General features: G+C 39.9%; 1 protein-coding gene across 1 annotated transcript; it reads right to left on the bottom strand.

Annotated features, from left to right (window-relative positions):
• Positions 1-16,927: 16,927 nt before the first annotated feature.
• On the bottom strand, positions 16,928-19,121 carry LOC132904117 (uncharacterized). The gene is made up of 3 exons (XM_060954039.1): positions 18,469-19,121; positions 17,565-18,372; positions 16,928-17,313 (listed from the first exon to the last, which is right to left on the bottom strand). Exons 1-3 carry the CDS (start codon positions 18,712-18,714, stop codon positions 16,928-16,930), a joined length of 1,440 nt encoding a protein of 479 aa, XP_060810022.1. The 5' UTR covers positions 18,715-19,121.
• Between the last annotated feature and the right edge of the window lie 5,002 nt (positions 19,122-24,123).

Here is a 24,123-nt window from a genome sequence, read left to right as displayed (position 1 = left end):
TTTTTCAAATAAACTCTCAAAATAGTCCTTCCATATCTTTAGCACACATTCTTCTCCTTTCACAACGCTACCATCCTGGCATCTGATCCTAGTCAGCTCTCTGGTTATAGTTTTTCCTCGGGCTGACCTTACGGATTTCCAGAATACTTTCAGATTTGACTGAAAGTCTTCTGATAGCCTTTTATCAAAATCCTCTTTATACTCTTCTTTCTTTCTAATCACAGCTTTCTTAACCAAATCTTTCATTTTTTTATATTCCTTACGTGCTTCATTCACATCCTCATCCATAACCTCTTGCATTCTTAAGTTAGCTTTTGCTGCTAACAAATCCAGCCATGCTTTCTTCTTTAATCGCACAAGTTCTTGCACATCTTTACTCATCCACGCATTTTTGTGATTTTTCCCTTTCCTTCTTCTACTTACACCACACACTTCAACAGCTACTTTCACAATTCTTTCTTTAAATTCCTTCCATCCATCTTCAATATTGCTCCTCTCATCTAAATCTTCAATTTCATCCTTCAGTCTATTAATATACTTCTTACCTACATCCATATCTTGCAAATTTTCTACTTTCACTCTTTCCAAAGCGCTGGTTTGCTCCCTTACCCTGTGCCGCCAGCGATTGAAGATACCCCTTATCCGGGATATCACCAGTAAATGGTCCGAGTCAATGCCAGCACCGCGATATGCACGGGTATCCAGCACTTTGTTCTTCAATCTGTCATCTACAATCACAAAGTCTATCATACTATTTAAAATACCTTCCACTCTTGTATAGGTGTGGATCTCTTTATGTTGAAACATTGAGTTCGACACAAAAAGATCCCACTCTAAACAAATTTCTAATACACTTCTTCCATTATCATTCACCTTTTCGTCACCAAACGCACCAAGCACCTTTTCATATCCATCACGCTTTACACCCACCCATCCATTAAAATCACCTAACATAATAAATAATCTTCTCATTTGGCTTGGTAACTTTCAATACTTCTCTTACACTATTCCAGAACTCCTCGTTTTCGCTTTTTGCTGATGTTGTTCCCCTCGAACCCACATCCCACGGTGCATAAACACCTAAAACGAAGATCCGAGTGATTCCAACTTTCAGCCTAATCCATAGAAGACGAGGGCTGACACACTCATACTCATTCACACACTCAGCCATTCGTGCAGAAAGAATTAGACCGACCCCTTGACAGCCTCGGCTGGTACTGGAAATTCCAGACCAATACGCCGTGTAAGGGCCGTGCTGCGTCGCGTCGCATCCTTTCCGCTTCGTTTCATTCACGCACAACACATCCAAACGTCTTTCATCCATCATCTGGCATCCTTCCTCAATCTTTTCCTTCATTCCTCCTCTTACATTCATCGTTGCAAAACGGCTTTCAGCAGACCGCATACCGCTCCCGCCGGGAACGAGACGTGATGGGGTGCGGACACCATCGCCGCCATTTAGGTGCTTTTTACGGATCATCATGCGATTCCCACGAGACGCAAGGGAACAATTTTGTCCGCCCCAGCAGAGCCCCGCATGCCAGGGTAAGGCTAGCCATTACCTGGGGGTCGCCCAACCCCATGGCGGAAGTGGCACGCTCGAGACTAGGCTCGCCCCTAGCCATGCATCCATCGGCACGGCAGACCTTAGATTGGCATCAAAAATTAAATGGTATTTATTAAGTAAAACACATTTAGCTGATCTGTTTAAAGAAAAAGTATCTACGCAAATGCAAGAATTGGGAGACCTGACTGAGAGGACTGTAAACGAAAGTTGGAATGAAATGACTTGCATTATTCGAAATGTAGCTAAAGAGGTATTGGGAGAAACAAAAGGTAAGGCCGGATAGACAAAGACACGTGGTGGTGGAATGAGAAAGTGCAAAATGTGATTAAAGAGAAAAAGGTTGCATTTAAAGAATGGCAGAGTGTAAATGAGCATGATGTAAGGTTAAAAGAAAGAATGAAAGAGGAATATAAAGAAAGCAAGAAGAAAGCAAAGAAAATCGTAGCAATAGAACGAGCTAAGGTACAAGATAAATTATATAAATCTCTTGACAATCCACATAGCCAGAAAGAACTTTATCGAATTGCACAAGCCAGAGAAAAAAGTACTAGGGATATAAGTCACATAAAATGTATGAAAGATGAAAACGGAAAAATCTTGACTAATGATAATGAGATAAAGGAACGTTGGAAGAAATATTTCGAAGAAATAATGAATGTTGAGAATGAATGGAGTAAAGAAGTAGAAAGAATACCTGTCAATATGGGAATGATTGGAGAGGTAACAATTGAAGAAGTAAGAACGGCAGTGGAAAGTATGAAAAATGGAAAAGCTGTGGGACCTGACGAAATACCAGTGGAAGTATGGAAGTTACTTAAAATGAATGGGTGGACATGGTTGGCATTGTTTTTTAATAAGTTGTTGCAAGAGGAGGCGATCCCTGATGAATGGTGCACCAGTATTCTGGTACCCATTTTTAAAAATAAGGGTGATGTACAGGACTGCAACAACTACAGAGGAATAAAGCTGATGTCACATACTATGAAAATTTGGGAGAAGATCATAGAAAGAAGGCTAAGAGTAGAGTGTCAGATTTCCCAAAATCAGTTTGGTCAAGGAACAACGGATGCGATATTTGCACTACGCCAACTTTGTGAAAAGTATAGAGAAGTTCATAAAAATTTGCATATGGTTTTCGTTGATCTCGAGAAGGCTTATGACAGGGTACCACGGGACATTTTATGGTGGGCATTGGAAATTAAAGGAGTACCTTGGAAGTACATACAAATGGTGCGCGTTATGTATAGAAGGTCCAGTACATGCGTTCGATCTGTGGCAGGTGTTACTGAGCAGTTTAGCGTGAGAGTGGGTCTACACCAGGGATCAGCATTAAGTCCCTATTTATTTATCCTCTTAATAGATGCGCTAACATCTGACATCCAAGAGGAAGCGCCTTGGTGTATGATGTTCGCGGATGATATTCTTTTGGTTGGAGAAAACGGATCTGAAGTGCAAAGCAGACTGGGAAAATGGCAGGAGAGAATAGAAAACGTAGGTCTAAAGATCAGTAGGACCAAAACAGAACATATGTTCCTCGACTTCGGTGGGTCATCAAATTTCTCCTCAATTGCCTTAAGTGGTGTGACCTTACCAGTCTGCTCAAATTTTAAGTATTTAGGTTCGCTTATACAGGGAGACGGAGGCATCGACCGGGATGTTAACAACAGAGTAGGGGCAGGATGGGCAAAATGGCGTCAAGTAACAGGAGTGACATGCGATCCTCGTATGCCTCTTAAATTTAAAGGTAAAATATATAAGACTGTCATCAGACCGGTTATGCTATATGGAGCAGAGTGTTGGGCAACGAAAGCGACGGATGAAAGGAAACTGCATGCAAGTGAGATGCGAATGTTACGATGGATGTGTGGAGTGACAAGAATGGATAAAATACGTAATGAGTATATAAGAGGAAGTATGAAAGTAGCGCCAATAAATGAAAAGATGAATGGTAATAATCTGGGTTGGTACGGACACATCATGAGAAGAGAGGAAGGTCATGTTTCTAAAAGAGCCTTAACCCTGCAGTGGTCGCGCACCTAATCGAGACAAGAGTGGTCGCGCGGACTACATACGTAGTCCATTTTCAAAATGAAATAACTTTTGTTTGTTTGTTTGTAAACTCTTTATTGCACATAAAAATAAATATAACAAATTACAAAACAGTTATTGGATTTAGAAGAATATGCACAATTACGGACTTATCCCCGATGGGATTTCTTCCAGTCTACCAGAATATAAAGGAAAATCCAAAATTTAAAAGGCAGCGCACATAAAAAGCAATGAGGATGCTATATAATAAACAGTACATTTCTACATAATTAAAAATAAACATACATAAATAATATATATATATATATATAAACTTACATATTTATGAGTACACTCAATTGTTAGATGCATCAGAATACAGTCTAGGTTATTCCAAAGCTGAGCGGAACGAACACTAAAAGACAAGCCATAAGTCCGAGAAGAATAAGGAGGAATAAGTAATTTAAGATTATTATGAGATCGCATGCGACTATCCGTCTCACGGAACGAGAAATTTTTATGAAGATAGTGAGGAAATGAAGGATTAAAAAGGATATTAAACAAGAGAGATAGTGTGTGAACATTACGTCTAAGGCGAATTGGGAGCCAATTCAATTGGCGACGAAACTCAGAAACATGATCAAATTTGCGAAGACCGAAAACAAAGCGTATGCCCTGGTTCTGTAAACGCTCCAGTTTGTCAAGCAACTCTTCAGTAACATTTAGACAAGCAACATCGGAATAATCAAGAAGAGGAAAGAGAAGTGATTGTACAAGTAAAATTTTAGTGGCGGTGGGTAAAAATTTTTGCATTCGGCGAAGTGAATGTAACGACACATACATCTTACGGCTGATTTCATTAATATAGGGACTCCACGAAAGAGTCCATGATGACACCCAGATTAGTCACTTTGGAAGATAAAGGAATAATATTGTTATCCACAACCAAACTAGGAACCATCATATTTGCAAATCTTGAAATATAATGTGGGCTACCTATAACAATAGCTTGAGACTTGGCAGCGTTAACCAAAAGACCAAAACGGCTTGACCAATCTGCAATCCTTTCCAAACCCAAATTTATGGTACTAAAAGCATCGTGAATATTATCCAAACTGGCAGACGCATAGATCTGCAAGTCATCGGCATAAAGATGAAAATTAGAGGAAAGAGACGCAGTAATACCATCAATGAAAATTGAGAACAGAACCGGAGAAAGAAAACTTTTGTTTTTTTTATATAATTTATTTATTTTACTTATGGAATTATAATCAGTATAGTTTCTTTAACTATATAAAATAAAAAAAAACTTAGATGTCAACTTTTTTAAAATTAATTAAACAAAATCATAAATACTTCTCTAAATTGGCACAATAATCAAAGCTTTGTTATTGATTGAGATCACATCCATACATATAATAAAACTGTAACTGAACATTGTCTGTACATTGAAGATATTTAAGAAAAAATATTGTAAGGGGTCTTTTTAGGGTCAATAGAAGCCAAAACATTTTTTTTTTTAATTTTTGTCTGTCTGTCTGTCTGTCTGTCTGTCCGTCTGTCTGTCTGTATGTTTGTACGCGCATCACGCAAAATCTACCGAACGGATCTGAACGAAATTCGGCACAGATATAGTTAGTAACCTGGATTAGAATATAGGCTACTTTTTATCCTGAAATTCTATACCAAGGGGATGAAATAGGGGGTGCAAGTTTGTTTGGAACTTCGTCATTTTTGAATCGATATAAAAATCTATAAATAATTAATTATCATATTTATTATGATTGAAAAAATAGCATTTTATTGATTAAATTAATTATGCTTTGTTTATTTATTTAGTTCCCGTGGTTTAGATATTTTTTTTTGCCCACCCGATACGAGATGGCGCCTCATGAGAATTTAAGAAATAACACAATTGTAGCCGCTGGCAAAATTTTTAATTAATTATATAATTAAAACTTCTTTTATTCATTGATTTAGTTTCGCCAGCACTTACTGTTTCACCACATCTTTGAGAAGAATTTTTTTTTATGTAGGTAGGGTTTGACGCGCCCCGCATCGGCGACGGTTGCCATGCTCCTCAAGATTAGCAGGAATAACACACATGTAGTAACGCCAGTACTTACCATTTCACCATTGATTTAGTTCCCGTGGTTTAGATATTTATTTTTTGACCATCCGATACGAGATGGCGCCACGAGAATTTAAGAAATAACGTGATTGTAGCCGCTGGCAAAATTAGATAGTACCGATGCTTGCAGCATCGGTACTTATTCGGTATAGTTCCTTAATTCACTTTCGGCATCTGGACTGCCCGCGCATACAATTGCTCTAAAAGTAGACATTCCATTTTGTAATGGGACTGCCTTAAAGTGGTGTCGCTTCATAACATTATAGTAGAAGCTAAAATTCTTACTGGTTGTGCAGCGGGTGAAATTGTTTTTATACCGCGCATTCCGCTCATTCCCAACAATTTTCCATTTCAAATTAAGCGTGTACAGTTTCCAATGGCTATATGTTTCGCGATGACAAATAACAAATCGCAAGGTCAAACACTTGGAGCAGCCGGAGTCGACCTCAGGACGATTTGCTTCTCACACGGACAGCTCTACGTCGCTTGCTCGCGGGTCACCAGCTGTGACAGTTAATTTGTGATGTCTCCAATGGGCAAGACAGCAAATGTTGTAAACAAAGAGATAGGTACTTTAACTTTCCATTATTATAATTTCCTTTTTTTGTCTTTAGAATTTATTCGTTTTTTAACAGCTGCGCTTCCGAGCTTTGCTTTTGTAAGAAAAATAAACTATGTTCTATTCCAGGCATTATTCTTCCCGTGTACGTAAGTTTCATCAAAATCCATCCAATAGAATTTGCGTGATTGAATAGCATCCTCAAACAAGCACTCACGTAGGTTCATCAATTTTTTTGCATAATCTATACTAACATTATAAAGCTGAAGAGTTTGTTTGTTTGAACGCGCTAATCTTAGGAACTACTGATTCGAAATGAAAAATTATTTTTGCGTTGAATATACCATTTATCGAGGAAGGCTTTAGGCTATATAACATCACGCTGCAACTTTAACGAGAAAACAAAAAATGGACTATGTGAAAAAAAACGGGGAAAATTATTCATCCTTGTGGGCTTCAATGATGCTCAAAATAACAATTCCACGCGGACGAAGTCGCGGGCACAGCTAGTATTACATATTTACATCAACTTATACATAAAATAAATTAAAACAAAAAAAATACTTACGTAATTGGTCGCGCGGACTACGTGTGTAGTCCAGGAACTTTGCGGAGCTAGTATTGCTACAGCCGCGCGTGACCGGCGCTCGCGCTGCACTGAGAACGTTCCGCGATTAGTCATTTGAAAGTACCAAGCGGCACAAGAAACTAACTCGTAGCGTTTAAGAAATAAAACTGATTTTGTATCAGTGGACTACATATGTAGTCCGCGCGACCACTGCAGGGTTAAATATGGAAGTGAAAGGTTCAAGAAATAGGGGAAGACCGAAAAAAAGATGGATGGACGGTGTAAAGGATAGTATGAGGAGAAAGGGAGTGACCAGTGAGATGGCAATTGACAGAAGTAATTGGAAAAAACTAACATACTGTGCCGACCCCACGTAGGAAGTGGGAAAAGGTAACGATGAAGAAGAAGAAGAAGAAGTTCCAATAATCGACAAATGTTGAAATAATTTTTGTTTTAAATTATTTGCTGCTTAATTCATGGACAGTTAGCTTTTTAACAATAATCATATATATATTAAAATAAAGGAACTGTTTCCAATAATCGACATAATTGTTTTTAAGAATGGCACCTAAAAAAATTACACGCCGTTTCAAATGGAACAGGCGATAGACACAGCAAACGACTGCAGCAAAAAAGTTTGGCGTACCCAGGATCACCTTACATGATAAAATTACTAGCAAATCTCCAGTCACATGTTCAATGGGCCCTGGCACATATTTATCCACGAAAGAGGAACCAAAGATGAATTACTCGACATGGTGCAACGCCTTATCATTGACCATTTATGAATAATTTACTACTATACTTGATATGATTAAAAGACTAATTGAAACTTGTTTTTTATTTCTTAATCATAATTTTATTTCACAAAGCTACCATTTGAAAATTTTATTCTAGTTAAATATTGGGTGTCCATAAATAGAACATGTCGATTACTGGATTTCGATTATTGGAACATGTCGATAACTGGTTGTCGGTAAATGGATTTCTGCTGTCGAATATTAGGCAAAAAATACCATAAATTTATATTGGTATATCTTGTAAATTTTTATATCACATTCATTTCTACTTTAATATATCATGCAAAATACCCTAAAATTTTACTCAAAACTTCAAAATACGATAAAATAATAAAAATAAAACAAATGTTGTAAAAATACTAGAGTTCGTGCGTTAAAGTGTCGATGATTAGGTGTTTTACCGTACCTATTATTTCTTTATTACTTTCGGTGGGATAGTAGAATTATGTAAAAAATAAGGCACCTATTAAATAAAAAAAAATAACATCAAAATAACAAAAGGTATGTCTTATTTTTTTACTGTACGGTCGCGTTCATAATTGCAGTCATAGTTCGCAAAACTTTATAGCTTGCACCGCTGCTATCACTCACAATTCACACAAATAACACAATAAACAACAAGCGGTGAAACGTTGGGTAATGCGCCATCAAGAAGAGGGTAGTGTAAAAAGTCGACCGCGCAGCGGCCGTCGTCCGCTAATCAACACAGCGACACGCCACACAGCGGAGATCCATGGTGGAACAGTACGAAAATAATGGCTTCATACCGACCAGAATATTTGCGGAATAATTCGACACATCAGTGGTTACTGTTCGTCGAGTTTGCATCGTGAGAGACTACACCACAGACAGCCAGCAAGAAAGCCGTATTTATCCGAAATAAATAAGCAAAGACGTTTAGAATTTGCTCGGCAGTATTTGGATTTTAACTGGAAAAAAGCGATATTTACGGACGATAAGTTCGTTTATGTCATCACAACACGGTAGGCTTCATTTATGGCGAAGAAATGCAACTCGGTATGAAGAAAAAAATATTGTGCCAAATATGGAGTCTAGACAGACTAGATCTGTAAATATGTGGGGCTGGATGAGTGCTGCTGGACCTGGGGAACAGGTGTGGATAGCAAGACGCGCTACAGCTGCTCATTATGTGCAAGTGCTGCAAGAAACCATGTTACCAACTGTGCGGTGTATTTTTCCGATTGATGATATGCCAACAATATCATTTGTGCAAGACAACTGCCCTGTGCATCGAGTCCATATAGTTCGTGAAAGGTTCTGCCAATTTATATTAAAAGTACTCATTACTTGGATAGTATTTTAAGGACAGCTTCAATATCTTTTCTTTATGAAAACGAATAATCACTTCGAGTGCAAAGGTTTTCCTTGTTCGGGTAATTTAATTTCAATAGGAAACGATTGGGTCTGACTTAATCTCACTAAAAACATTAATGACTCATCTAACTCAGTAGCACTTAGTGGACCTGCCAACTTTTGTTTGTTAATTTGTATATTATTTGCAAAGCACAATACAAATGCAAAACTTCTTATCAATTTTGAATAAGTGGAAAATTTATTAAAATCAATCAGTGACTCAGTGGAATTTGCATGTTCAGGTGACACTAATAGCGAGTTAATTTTAATATCAGGTAAATTTCCGATTGACTGTGAATGCTGCGGGCATTCAGACTGTTCCTTCTTAAGGAAAGAAGGACCCTCCCACCACAAAGTAGAGGATTCTAAAGCCTGAGGGTCGACCCCCCTAGAAGCAAGGTCAGCAGGGTTCATATCGGTAGGTACGTGCCGAAATCGAAAATCTTGCGCTAATTTGTGTATCTCGTTAACTCTATTGCAAACGAACATCTTTTTTTTTTACATCTGTCTTCAACCAACCGAGAACAACTGTTGAATCAGTCCAAATAAATTTTTGTTGAACATTAAAACGTAAAGATTTTAGAACTTTGTGACTTAAATTAGCCCCTAACAAATTACCTAACAGTTCCAAACGTGGAATCGTAGTCGGTTTTAAGGGGGCAACCCTAGCCTTGGCGCATAACAAGTTAACTGTAACTTCATTGTTCTTATCTACCGAACGCAGATAGCAACACGCTGCGTAAGCATCATTCGATGCATCAACGAAACAATGCAAATCTATCGAGACTGGGCTATCACAGAGAACATTTCTTTTAATTTTAATGTTTGATATTAAATGTAAGTTATTTATAAAATTGTACCAAAAACCTACAAGTTTCTGTGGGATAGGTTCCTCCCAACTCAACTTTGCTACCCACAATTTCTGTAAAAATATTTTAGCTTTGATAATACACGCACTTATTAAACCGAGTGGATCAAATATTTTACATGTAGTCGATATGACAGATCTTTTTGTAGGCACTTGAGATAATTCAATATTTGCAAAAAAATGAACTTTATCAGTTTTAGGACAATAATTTAAACCCAAAACGCTCGATTCCTTAGTTAATTCGACTAAGTCGGAGATCTAGTCACAACTATCGAACACTTGCGAACAATTAGTTTTAATTTTTCTTAAACGTAGACAAGCTGAATCTAATACTTTAACATTTTCATAAATATATTTCAAATCTAGTTCGGTCTCTGCTCCCGTATTCAAATCATCTATTTAAAAATCATATTTAATTACTTGGGTTATAACTTGATCCGTACATTCATTTGCTAATTGTAATAAGCACCTAGTACATAAAAAATGGAGCAGAGGCCATGCCGTACGTGACGGTGTTTAACTGCAAAACTTGAAAATTATCAGTAAAACCCATATCTAAATCAGACTTAAGTTGTGTTTTCGAAGAATAATGCGCCAAGATTACTTTCGGGTTCCTTCAATGGCATCATAACACAGAACCTACCTTTTCTAAACGAGTCGTAGTTGTTAAAAAATGATTTTCACAGAATTGTTCTTCTAAAGATAATGATTTTGTGTCTTAAGGCAGTTCTTCAATCTCCCAAAATTTCCTAAGGGAATTATTTAAATCATTTTCATCTATTTGATTGAAAAAACATTGAACCTTAGACTTTGACCTACTAACACCCACCGGGCCTGCGATCAGCCACCCTAGCTGGGAATTTTGCAATGTAGGCATATTAACGCCTAATTTAATTTGACTCGTCCCAATAATTGACCAAAACACGTCAGCCCCTAACAAAATATCTACACTATAAGGCTGAAAAAGTCTGGGATCCGCCAATTGAATATTATCAGGAATGCCTAATTCATGAATTTCAGGGCTTGGTAAAATACCTGTAATAGTTGGATCGGGGTTCGGTGCAGTCTTATCATTATTTTTATGAAGCAAAGTATTATGCTTTCCTTAACACACCTGACAAGAACCCGTTAATCGACACTGAAAACTATTATGGCCACTACGTAAACATTTAGTGCACAGCTTATACTTTGAAACTTCAATAACCTTATCATCGTAGCTTAATTTTTTAAATTTGGCACATTCATACACATGATGACCTTGGTTACAAATAACACAACATTTTTGCATAAGTTCGGTCAGCGGCAGTAAAAAAGGATCGTACGGATATGTTAGGCTGAACATTCTGTTTGTAATCGGTCCTATCGGATCTGTTATAATAAGTTGTTTCTAATACATCTGCGCGGTTACGTAAAAATGAATAAAAGTCGTCTAGCGTCATTTTTCATTCTGACATCATTTTTATGCTCTTCCCATTTTCTACTCGTTATGGAATCTAACTTCGCCGAGACTATAAATATTATCAATACATCCCACTGCTGGGTTGGGAGGCCCAGAGACAGTAGGGATCTTAAATTTTTGGAAATATGATCGATCAAAAATCTTAAAGATTTAAAAGATTCCTTTGTAATGGGATCTATGCTTAATAAAGACTTTAAATGATTATTAATTAAAATATTTTTATTATTATAGCGTTCACATAAAGTTTTCCATGCATTTTTATAATTATCGGCGGCAAACTCAAATGATCTAATCACGACAGCGGCACTACCTTCCAAACTCGATCTTAAGTAATGAAATTTGTTGATCAGCGGCACGGAATCATTTGTATTTACGAGGGCATCAAACGTGTCTCAGAACTCAAGATGTCACACTTGTCAGTCACGTGCCTAAGAAAAACAAAATAGTATTGCTGATGTCTAGCTTACATCATGACGACAAGATTGATGAAACAACAGGAGAACAGCACAAACCTGAAATAAATACGTATTATAATACGACAAAATGTGGTGTGGATGTAGCCGACGAGCTATGTGCTACGTATGACGTAAGTCGTCGTTTATCTTGTTAGAGGTCACAGTTAAGGGTTGTAAATTTATCTTGGCATCTTTTATTCCCCTTCTTTAAAGATAGATTATTTTTCTACCTTTGAGTCGCTTCTGGAATCGGTTTGTTCAGACTATGCACATCATCTGATCCTTGGGGATTTTAACACGTGCCTTTTGAAGGGAAATTCTAGAACTTCTAAATTACTAAATATTGTCAAGTCGGTTAATTTTTCTATTCTCCCATCTGGGCCAACACACTTCACAGAACATGGACCTACCTTGCTTGACTTGATAATAACTTCCTCAGAAAAGCTTGTCGCCAGTCATGGTCAAATACCGGCCCCGGGATTTTCTCATCATGACTTAATTTATGTCTCTTACAAGCTTAGAGTTCCCAAAATAAAGCCTAAAATCCTCCAACTGCGTTGCTTCTCAAAAATAGACTACAGGGCCTTAATAACTAACGCCTCTAAAATTGACTGGTCTCCGGTGACTGCAGCGAATACAGTGGATGAGAAAATTTCTCTGTTTAATAATAAAATCTTGGCTCTGTATGATGCGCATGCTCCAGTGAGAGCAGTCAAAATAAAGCGTCCTCCCGCACCGTGGATAACTAATGCAGTTCGTATAGCCATGAGACGACGGAACAATGCTTTTCGTAGATTTAAACGGGAACGCAGTAGTGAAAATTGGTTATTGCATAAAGCTGCAAGGAATCGATGCAACCAATTTTGTAGAAACGCTAAACGCCGCTATTTCACTGAACACATCGAAAATGTTTCTTCTGCTAATCTCTGGAAATTTCTCAATTCTCAGGGCATAGGCAAAATAAAAAATGAATCTTCAAAAATACCTTTTTCCTTGAATGCTCTCAACAATCATTTTACAACTGTCCCACTCTTGGATCGCACAGTTAAAAACTGTACTATTTCTTATATTTTAGATTTGCCTGTTCCTGATGGTAGTTTATTCGAATTCTCAGCTTTATTCTCCCTGTCATCACGCACATTATAAATACCAGCTTCATAGAACATCGTTTTCCTACCTCATGGCTTAATGCTTTTGTTCGTCCTCTCCCCAAGATTCCTGATCCTATCCGTTTAAATGATGTGCGTCCCATTTCCATCCTTCCCTTTCTGTCTAAAATCCTCGAAGCATCTGTTTTTAATCAGTTTTTAAAACACTTGATTGACAACAATCTTCTCAATCGATATCAGTCTGGTTTTAGGCCCGGACACAGTACAACTACTGCACTGCTTCGTGTTACTGATGACATAAGAAAGGGGATGGAAAACCAAAAAGTTACCATATTGGTGTTAATTGATTTTAGTAACGCGTTTAATACTGTCGATATTGATATTTTATTAACTATTCTAACCCGTTGCAACGTATCCCCTTCGGTGATTGATTGGTTCTCGAGTTATCTTCGCGGTCGTCGGCAGCGGGTTCGCAACGGTGCGGAGACATCCGACTGGTGTGATCTGAAAGCCGGCGTACCGCAAGGCGGCATTTTATCTCCTATCCTTTTTTCTATTTTTATTAATCTTCTCTCGTCTCATATAACATGCTCTTATCATTTTTATGCAGATGACTTGCAGCTTTATACACATACTAATATAGACGACATAGATAGTTCAATTTCCATATTAAATCACAATTTAAACACTATACTAGGGTGGTCTAAAAACTTTGGGATTCACGTTAATGTAAAAAAATGTCAGGCGGTTGTAGTGGGAAGTGCCTATCAAATAAATAATTTAGACCTCAATAGTACGCCGCCTCTGATGTTCGACAGCACTCCGATACCTTTTAGTCCGACTGTCAAAGACCTCGGTCTTCTTATTGATTCAAACCTTTGCTGGAACCCATATGTCGTTGAGACCAGTCGAAAGGTCTACGGGTCCCTACATTACCTGCAACGTCTTAAACATTTTCTTCCCGTCAAAACTAAGGTAATGCTGGCGCAAACACTTGTTATACCCATTATTGATTATGCTGATGTGTGTTGTTTGGATCTAACTGAAGAACAACTTAATAAGCTTGAACGTCTTCTCAATAACTGCATCAGATTTATTTTCTGTCTTCGTAAGTATGACCATGTCTCTGAATTCCGTTCTCAGCTTAAGTGGCTGCCCATCCGACTACGTAGGAATCTTCATATTCTTTGTCAACTTTATAATATTCTTAATAATCCCCTAGCTCCAGATTATCTTAGATCCGAATTTCAACTTTTAAGTTCCACCCATGAAAGAATCCTACGTTCCTCTAACAGGTTGACCTTTGCAACACCTTTTCACCGTACAGGTTTCTATTCAAATTCTTTCGCTGCTACAGCTGTCAGACTTTGGAATGCACTTCCCGATTCCGTTCAAGCTTCTCTGAGCCGCGCCAGTTTTAAGTCGCACGTGGTCCAGTTGTTTCTGACTCAGTCATGAGAGAGTAAATAATCTCTGTATGTAATCTGCTGCAAATATATATATGTATATATATATTTATATATGTATGTATGTGTAGTTTATGGGTATATATATGTATATATTAAGTATAGGTTTATAGTATAAATGGTATAGTAAGTATGTTTATTATAAATTTTTATTATCACCCACACAAAGGTTATCTGCTTAACCCAATGGTAGACTATTAGATAATGCTATTAGCATTAAGTCCGCCTATTGTACTTTACAAATTGTAATTGTTACAATAAAGAATAAATAAATAAATAAATAAGTCGTAATTCTAAAAGGTGGCCACTGACAATTTTTTATGCCTCGTTGAACATAGCTGCCATTAATGGCCTAATAATAAACAAAATAAATAATAATTGTCCAAGACTAAAACGACACTTTAGGTGTGTCGTTTTAGTCTTGGACTTCGCCAAAACGTATCAGTACTTCCACGTGAGTTGCGGCAAAAAATTGGTACGTTTGTTGGTGAACCTTCAGAGGAACCTCCAGCAAAAAAGCCTAACGTTCGCATAAGGTGCCAAGTGTGTTCAGCCAAGAAAGACCGTAAAACTAATTACACCTGCGAGAGTTGCAACAAATATATCTGCGTAGAACATATAGTACCTTTCTGTGCTGACTGTACCAAAGATAATGATTCCAAATAATTATTTTTTAATAGTTATTTCAGAAAATTTGTTAAGAGTTTCGCAAATAGGATTCGACCACTATCAATGTTACTTAAAAAAGACTGTCAGTGGCAGTGGGGTGACGAACAACAGAAATCCTTCGAAGATATCAAAAACGCTTTATCATCAGAGTATGTTCTCGCTACTTATAATCCTGAGCTCGAAACCCAGCTGCACACAGACGCTTCAAGCTATGGCATTGGTGGAATATTATTTCAGAAACAATCAGACGGAAATTTGAAACCAATCGCTTATTTCAGTAAGCAAACTACAAGTACAGAACAAAATTATCATTCTTACGAATTAGAGGCAATGGCAGTGGTACTAAGTATCAACAAACTTCGTGTCTATCTACTAGGATGCCCTTTTATAGTCTTTACCGATTGTCAAGCTCTAAGCACTACGTGGACAAAAACCTTCTACCTAGGATAGCACGATGGTAGTTAGATTTACAAAGTTATGACTTTACGGTACAATATAGACCCGGCGAGCGAATGCAACACGCAGATGCGCTTAGCCGATATGCATTCCCATTACAGCATATTACTCAGGAAAACTGGGTCGTTGCAGTGCAACATGAAGACCCTAAATTACAAAATATATTTGCGAATATTGTAAACTATTTGTAATAAAAGATAATATTTTATACAAAATGGTCAATAATGAGCTCAAAATTGTAGTCCCAAAGTCAGTGCGGTGGAGAGTCACAAAAATTTTTCATGATGATAACGATCACATGTGCGAGGATAAGGTAATCGAGCTAATACAAAGACAATATTGGTTCGAAAAACTAAGGTTTGTCTCAAAATATATCAAGGGCTGCATTTCGTGTCTTTTAGTCAGTAGAAAAAGGTAGTTCTGTCTTTAAACTAGCATTCGAAGTAGAGGTATTATTATTTTTAAACTTTAGCATTCTTCTTTTAAATGGCCTATTTTATTGCAATGAGAACATTTTTTTCCTAGCCTACAATCTTCAGTATTATGACCGCGTTTATTACAAGTACCACAGCGAATCCCGTTCTTACAATCCGTAGATAAATGACCGCGGCGGCCACACGAATAGCATTTAATTTGTTTGAGCTTTCATCGTTAGAGCCTTCTAAGGGTTTAATTAAAGGAGGTTCTACCGTAGAATCAATTAGATAATTTAACAATGAGCAGGTATCCCTACAGCCAGAGCCACGAGCTCCCGCCTTTAACAGTGGATCATCAAGCGTAAAAATAATGACGTCACAAATAAAATGATCAGGCAATTCGCAAGATTTTCCTTGACCTAGCTTTCTATAATAAAATTCCATTACCTTCTCATCCTTTCGCTTTACCACAGTCACGAAGTCATGCAGCTTCGCAGCAAGTCCTCGGCCTGCAGGGATGTACTCGGCGAGACGCTTCTTCCACTCTTCCCACGGCATGTCGATGTCGCGTTGATTGTTGAACCACAGAAGTGCATTCAAATTCAAATTCAAAATTCAAAATTTTTATTCATTATTATAGGATATATCCTCTTCATTCGCCTATTTTTTTTAGACTATTATGGATTCGCATAATTGTTTTCGCATAATATGTTTTGGCATAGTACTTCTATCGCATAGTAATATTTTCGCCTACTACTTTTTAGGCACAATACTCTATTGGAATATTCTGTGTTGGAATAATTTGTTTTAGACTAATGCACATTATTCATATTATTCTTAGGACTATTCATTATTTGTCATAATTTAATTGTCATAATTGTCATTTGAATAAAACACAGTTTCAAAGTTATCATGATATATTATTATTTCAATCATTTAATATTTTACATATTATTAAATTTAAATATATATCATGCAATATATATTTATTAATATATCCATTCATTTGAGGTTTAGATTACTGGCTATGGCTTTTAGGAAATCAATTTTACTTGTATAATCATTTTTCTGACTAATAATTATGTCAATACGCTTCAGTTTATCGCTGTATTTCTTCTTTTTTTTAGGTGGTGCTATTCCGAGTTGCCTCTTTTCAATTTCTGTGATTTGGTGTGTTATCTCTTGGGTAATCTTTCTTGCTAAATAATAAAACTGGGGATGGTGTTTGAAATGTGCGAATCGGTTATGCCATGCTTCGGCGTGATTTTGTGTCCTGGGTATATCTTCTTGGGTTAGTTGGTGTGTACTCCATATTGCCGGTGGAAATTGTGGCGGAGAAGTTGAAGTACCCCACACATAATATTGTTCAAACCACGTCGCTATTGGTTCTGGAAGAAAAAATACGTATCAAATTACACCATATACGTACGTCAAATACCTACCTACAGCACAACTTTTTAACGTTTAGGTTAGCGAGGAGCGAAGCGACGAGCGTGGCTAGGTGGACATGAACCCCCCGCACGAGCCGAGCGAGCGAAGCGAGCGTGCCGCGGTAGCGGCCGGCGAGTGCCAGAACCGACTTTAATAAGGCGTTCCCAACTCGGACAAAACTAAACTATGTAGGCATACAATCATTTACCTGTTGGTGATGTTTTTGTTATTTTCCATTCGTCAAAGTATATTGGTATATCTGACTCTTCCAAAAATGCCAAAGCATACAAACATTTAATTTCCAATGCAAATGATTCATTGTTTCCATATAGTTTTTGAAGACCATTCTTTTGTATTTTGCGATAAATTATTTGACCAAGATGAAAGTTACATCCTTTTATCGTAGTATTTTCGAAAACTTGTCTGGCACACGTATGTGCAGTTTTTTCGAAGTCCATCATAATGTATTTTGGTGATAGTAGTAAATTGTTTTTCTCGCAGTATTCTACAAGTAATGTAAATAATATGCTATATGTATTTTTGTCCTTGTTGGTACATAATGCGAATACACAAGGAAATGTTTCTGAAAATATACACCCGTGTATGGTATATAGTTGTTGGAATATCTTCGGTACTACCTTAAATGTTCCATCCATAATTATGTACTTAGACTTGCATAACAACGTAATTAGTTTCTTTGATGTGAATATTATTATTCTTCTATCATTATCATACTTTTTATCTATTATTATTATATTGTTAGGGATATTATGATCTTCTGCGGTTTCTGGAATACAGTATTCTTTATTTAATTCAAAGTGTATATCTGTTGGTTCGGTTATCGAAACTGTTCGTTTTCTCTGTCTGTATATTGTTTGTTTTAAATTAACTTTATTTGGTAGATTAGCCAACACTAATGGAGTGGTCATAGATTCGCATTCGGATATAATATGTATTGGCTTCTTATCAGGATTTAATAATGCGTTTTCTTTAATTTTGTTACGGGCGCATTGAACCTACAACATGAACAATAACATTACTTAATTAGGTACATAGGATTAGGGTTAGTACGAGTATATACCGTAATAGATCGTAATTAATAGACCACTAACCTTTTCTCTTAGTGCATCAGGCTCGTGATTGTGGGTTTTTATCTGTTTGGATATGATTTCATGATTTTGTGCATCATTTAATTTGGTTAGGAGTCGAACGTTGCACTTGTAATTATCGTTGCGGCGTAGTTCACACACCCAGTAGAATTTATTGTTTTCCTCCCGGTTTTTTTCGTATATGAAACCATTGTGGTTTAATTTGAAACCTCCTTTGTTTGTCCTCAATATACGCACTTGATTTTCCATTTTTAAACAATTTTTTTAGTCATACACAACAATTAATAACACTTGTCTATACTACAATTGACAACACTGTTTCATTCATTATTAATAAAAAATAATTGCATTTTACCCACATATAATAACGCCTAGCACCTGTTTAATAGCAACTTTTCAATGTGTCATTTTATGCATTGCGCATTATTTATAACAAGGATAATACTTTTATGGATTTTGGAATGATGCTTATTTATTATTATGCTTTTAACTATTTATGTTACTTGATATTAGAAGTTTCAATGGATATGGTTTTTGTATTTGTGCTTTTTGTATTTATGCTTTAAAAATTATGCCTAATGATTACAATGCGTATTGATGTTTCTGCGTAAAACTACGATGCGTAACTATATTAGGACAAATATTTATATGCAATCCAATAGAGAACCGATATTATTATATCGCTTAATAATTGTCGTATGGTTTAACAACTTGGTTGACGTCAAATAAATTACTTAAAAACTAAGTTTACTGCCGCTTCCAAGGCGTCAGTGCAGAAGAAGCGGTAACAAACTGCACTGCCCTTAAAGCTAGCAGTCATGTAGTAGGTGAGCGTCCTTTCGTCCCATCCGTAGATCTTTGCCAGCGCCTCCAGCCGATGTAACCATATATGAACAGGTGTGGTATTAGTGTCGCCATCAAATTTAGGCACATTTTCAGGTTTAGAAAGAAACCTCAAATTATTTCCAATAAACAGAAAATGTGTTGATGAGAAGAGGGTCACATTGGGAGAAAAAAAAAGTTTGAAGATGTTGAACAATTAAGAATATCTTTGTTACTAACTGGACTAACTATTTGTGCGGTATTAAAATTTTCATTAACTGTACATAATGTAGTAGTTGTTGGTATCGGGCATTTGACAGGTTGATTTTTATCACTTGTACATATATTTGACGAACTTGCCACATCAGTGCCTTCGTGTGATAAAGACTTCTGTTGAGATGTGGATGGTTCTTTTTCACCCGGCTGCTGCGACACGCCCGCAACTGCAGATGCTTGATTGGCAATAAGCTGTTCCAACATTCGCTCCAAACGTTCTAAACGCTCGTTGTTGGTTTGTCGTTTAGGATTTTTTGTTTGCCGTTGCATTTTTGTTTTAGGCGGTTGCAACTCAGGATCAGGATCCAATTCTTCATCACTTGATTGTTCAAGATGCCTTTGGTTTTCACTGATGTTTGCGTGAAAAAAAACTGCTATTCGCAGTTAAAACGACCGATTATGATATATTAAAAATAAAATGTCCACAATGATTTACAGCTTTATTCGTAGACAGTTGATACCAAAATGATCCGAGCGACGACAAGGGGTCTTCCCAAACTCCTGTGCAGGAGTTGGAGCGAATGGTCAGGGTTTTTGACCCTCTTCATTGGTAGCTTTGCTGCCTACAGCTGTAGGCAGGTCACTGGGGCGGCCGTGGCGGCCTGGATCATCTTTCTTCTGGGCGTTCCCGTTGGCGGCGGCGTCGTCACTGGGCGACGAAGTCTGCCGCAAGGCAGCGAGGTGAGGGCTTCACGCGACGGTCCGGAGGGCGGGCATGGAGCGGCACGATGCCGCGCAGGTGGTCGTGTGATGATGCGTCCGCCCTCTCGAACATCTTCGTGGCCAGCCTGGCCACAAAGTCGTCTAGGCCCTCCCACTTCAAGTCCCTGAGGATCGTCGAGTTCCTCACGTAGCGCGGGGCTCCGACGACTGCTCTGAGACTGAGGTTCTCCTGGGCTCTGAGTCTTCTTCTGTTGGTCTCAGAGCAGTAGGCGTACCACGCCGGGGCCGCGTACGTGAGGCGGGATCTGACATATGTTCGATAGATCCCGAGCTTCGTCCTCAGGGGGAGGCTGGAGGAGAGGACTGCGTGAAGCTTCCCCCTGGCTGCCTTGGTCTTCGCCACGACGTCTCCCACGTGCTTCTTGAACGTGAGACGCCGGTCTATGGTAACTCCCAGATACTTGACATGTGGCCGCCACGGCACCGTTTCGCCGAGCAGTCGCAGTAGAGGTGGCTGGGGTCTTGTCCCCGACACGATGGCTTGAGTCTTGCCGACGTTTACCGAGAGCCTCCATTTGGAGAGCCAGCCCGGCAGAGCATCGAGAGTGGGCTGCAGCCTCTTGGCGGCGTACAGCGGGCGCATGGATGACGCGTAGTACGCCGCATTATCAGCGTACAGCGCCAGTTCCACCTGGCCGACGGCAGGGATGTCGTCGGTAAACGCGGCGTAGCAGGCCGGGGACAAGCAGCTTCCCTGTGGCACTCCCGCGTGCACAGGGCGCACGGAGGAGACGGCGTCTTCCACTGCGACGTGCACTCGGCGATCAGTTAGGAAGGAGGCCAAAACCCTGACCATTCTTGGGGGCACTTGAGCCTCCGACAGCTTGTACAGCAATCCCTCGTGCCATACCCTGTCGAAGGCCATTTCCATATCAAGGAATACGGCAGCCACGCATTCCTTTTTATTGTGGCTTTCGGACATCTTGTGGAGAAGTCTTGCGACCTGGAGCGTCGTGGAGTGGTCGGGCCGAAACCCGAATTGTTCCGGTCGCGGCTCGACAAAAGGGAGCAGTCGCCGGAGGAACAGGCGCTCGAAGAGCTGCGAGAATTTGCTCAGCAGCGCGATCGGCCGGAATCCGTTTGGTCTTCGGTGATCCTTTCTCGGCTTGGGCAGCATGATGGTTCTTGCATCTTTCCAGGATGAGGGAAAGTGACCCGAGCGCAGTATGCCATTAAAGAGGCGCGTGATCGCCGCGATTGCTCGCGGCGGGAGATGGCGTAGCGCCTCGTTGGTGATTTGGTCCGCGCCCGGGGCTTTCCTTGGCTTCAGCTTCGGCAGTATTCGCTGCACCTCGCCGGGAGAGAAGACCACCGGGTCTTCCGTCGGCTCGAGCGGCTGTGTGAGAAGCTCTCGCACTCGTTCGGTGACCCTCCGGTTGTGCTCCTGGTCGGTCACGGCGTTCGGTGTGAACTGGCGCTCCAGGTGGTCCACAAGGATGTCCGCGCGGTCTTTCGCACGAAATCGTGGGAGGCCGTCAGGGCCCAACAGTGGCCTGATCGGTTGGGGTTCTCGTGAGAGCTGACGGCATAGGCGATGGACGGAGGGGAGGCCATCGCCCACAGTCAGCAGGTGACTCTCCCACGACTTGGCTGCGTACTCGTTCAGGGCGTCTTTGACGTCTTCCACCAGGCGATTGAGTGGTGGGTGTCGTCTCGTCCTTTCTGTACGTGAAGTACCCCGGTACAGTGAAGACGTCGCTCCTGTTGAGATGGGTCTCGCTGATCAGCATGACGTCGACTTTTTGCTCGCGAAGGAAGTGGGCCACCAGTCTTTTCTTCCTCGCGAGCGTTGAGGCATTCCAGTGAACGATCCTCAGGGGAGCACTAATTTTGAGGCCGTGCTTGCATCCCTCTGAAGATCTCCGCCATCTGCTGCATCTGTTGGCCCAGGAGGAGCAGCATGGTGGTGGTGTCCGCGTTGTTTAGGCCGGGCATTGGTGCAGGCGTGGGCTGCACCCGCTCTGGGCCGTCGCTTGGTGGAGGTCGTGGGGGGGCTTCGGGCTTTCCCGCTGGTTGAGAGCCCGCGGCGCCTGGCTTCTTCCTTGCGCCTCTCTTTCTCTTCTTCTTCCCGCTAGGGAAGGCAGCTCCTCTTTCGGCAGGCGGGTTGGCGGGAGCCATTAAGGTGGCGGGCGCCGTCTCCTCCACCATCGGCGCTGGCTCCACCGCTGGCGTCGAACGGGCGACCGTTCCAACACGCTTGTTCCGCGCCTCCCGCTTGAATACCGGGCACGCCGCGTTGTTGGCGGGGTGCGGGCCTCCGCAATTGGCGCAGGTGGCCGGTACCTCAAGGGGGCGCGGGCAGTCGCTGGCGGCGTGCGGCTCCCCACAGCGCACGCACGCCTGAGGGCGGTGACAGTTATGGCTGCTGTGCCGGAACAATTGGCAGCGGTGGCATTGAGCCGGGCCCTTCTTCCCCCTCCATGCCTCTATCTTGATGCCCGGCATCAGGAGGAGTTCGTCCACTGATGCCGGGATGTTCGAAATTGTGAAAGCACTTAAGAGTATTATTAAAAAATAAAATGTCCACAATGATTCACACCTTTATTCGTAGACAGTTGATACCAGAATGATCCGAGCCACACTTTGTTGTGGTTTTTATAATAACGGTCTTATATCCAATCCATTTCAATCAACAGTGTTGCCAGCTTAATCATCCCATCGTTCGTTCCACCAAGTCGGGCAATATGGTTTGATGGTCGGAATTAGACCATGTCGGGCAATATGGTTTGATGATGATAGGATGAGTCCATCCGACCGCACAATTTTATGAGACTCACGTTTTATTAAATTGGCAACACCGATAACAATTTGTTGACACTGACATTTCAAATTCAGATTCAATCTCTGTACATGTGATAAATTACAAAATGATAAATAACTATGTTAACAATATTTATTAAACAGTTTTGAATAGTCATCCTGTAATTTTATGACATGAGTCTCCAATCTGATCTTATTAACCTCATAGGCCTCTTGATTTTCTACCATTTTTTGATTGCAAGAGCTGATTTCCCTAAGTAACCTACAGTTCAATGAACTGCTTTTTATTAAGCATGATTTCCTTATGTTATTATTTTTAATTGATATTTATATTTCCTAATTTTTTTAGAGAGTTTTAGGTATTTTTTTAATTTATTATGACTCATATCAAGTTTTGGTTTATTTTTATACATATTAATAATAATAATAATAATCGTTTATTTCAGATAAAATCCATATCAAATGTTAGTACAATGTTCTTAAACCTATGTTAGTAGTTTATTTAAGTGGATATTGGTCCAGTGTTTAAGTATGGGCCCATCCACCCTGCCAGCAATAACAGTGAGAAGGCTGTTGGAGCTAGCGTCCACCCTCCGCATCAGGGAGGCTACCCTCTTCCGCACTATGGCCTGGAAGGTGTCCACGCGCGCCTCCGCGAACATGCCTGACGCGGAACAGTGTTTCGGTAGCCCCAACAGCGCCCTCAAGCCGTTATTATATTGGACACGCAAGGCGCTGTGTGCTTTCTGTGTATAATCGACCCATAGACTGCATGTGTAAAACACTTGGCAGTATGCCTTAAACAATGTAAGTTTTACACTTTTAGTGCATTTGGCAAACCTACGGGCCAACATATTACACCTGACAGACAGCGCCCTGCGCTCCCGTGCCATGTCCAGGTCATCACTCAACGTGTCCGTTACCCAGTGCCCCAGGTATTTGAACTGCGTAACTCTTTTTAGGGGCGTGCCTGCAAGTGATACAGGTGGCACCACAGAGTATGCCCTGCCCTTGGCTTTAAACATTAAAAGTTCGCTTTTCGTTGCATTATACCTGAGGCCATGGGTCTCGGCGTAA

Source organism: Amyelois transitella, chromosome W, assembly GCF_032362555.1.
Source record: "Amyelois transitella isolate CPQ chromosome W, ilAmyTran1.1, whole genome shotgun sequence".
Classification (NCBI taxonomy): Eukaryota; Metazoa; Arthropoda; class Insecta; order Lepidoptera; family Pyralidae; genus Amyelois; species Amyelois transitella.
This window is presented reverse-complemented; position numbering and strand designations above follow the sequence as displayed.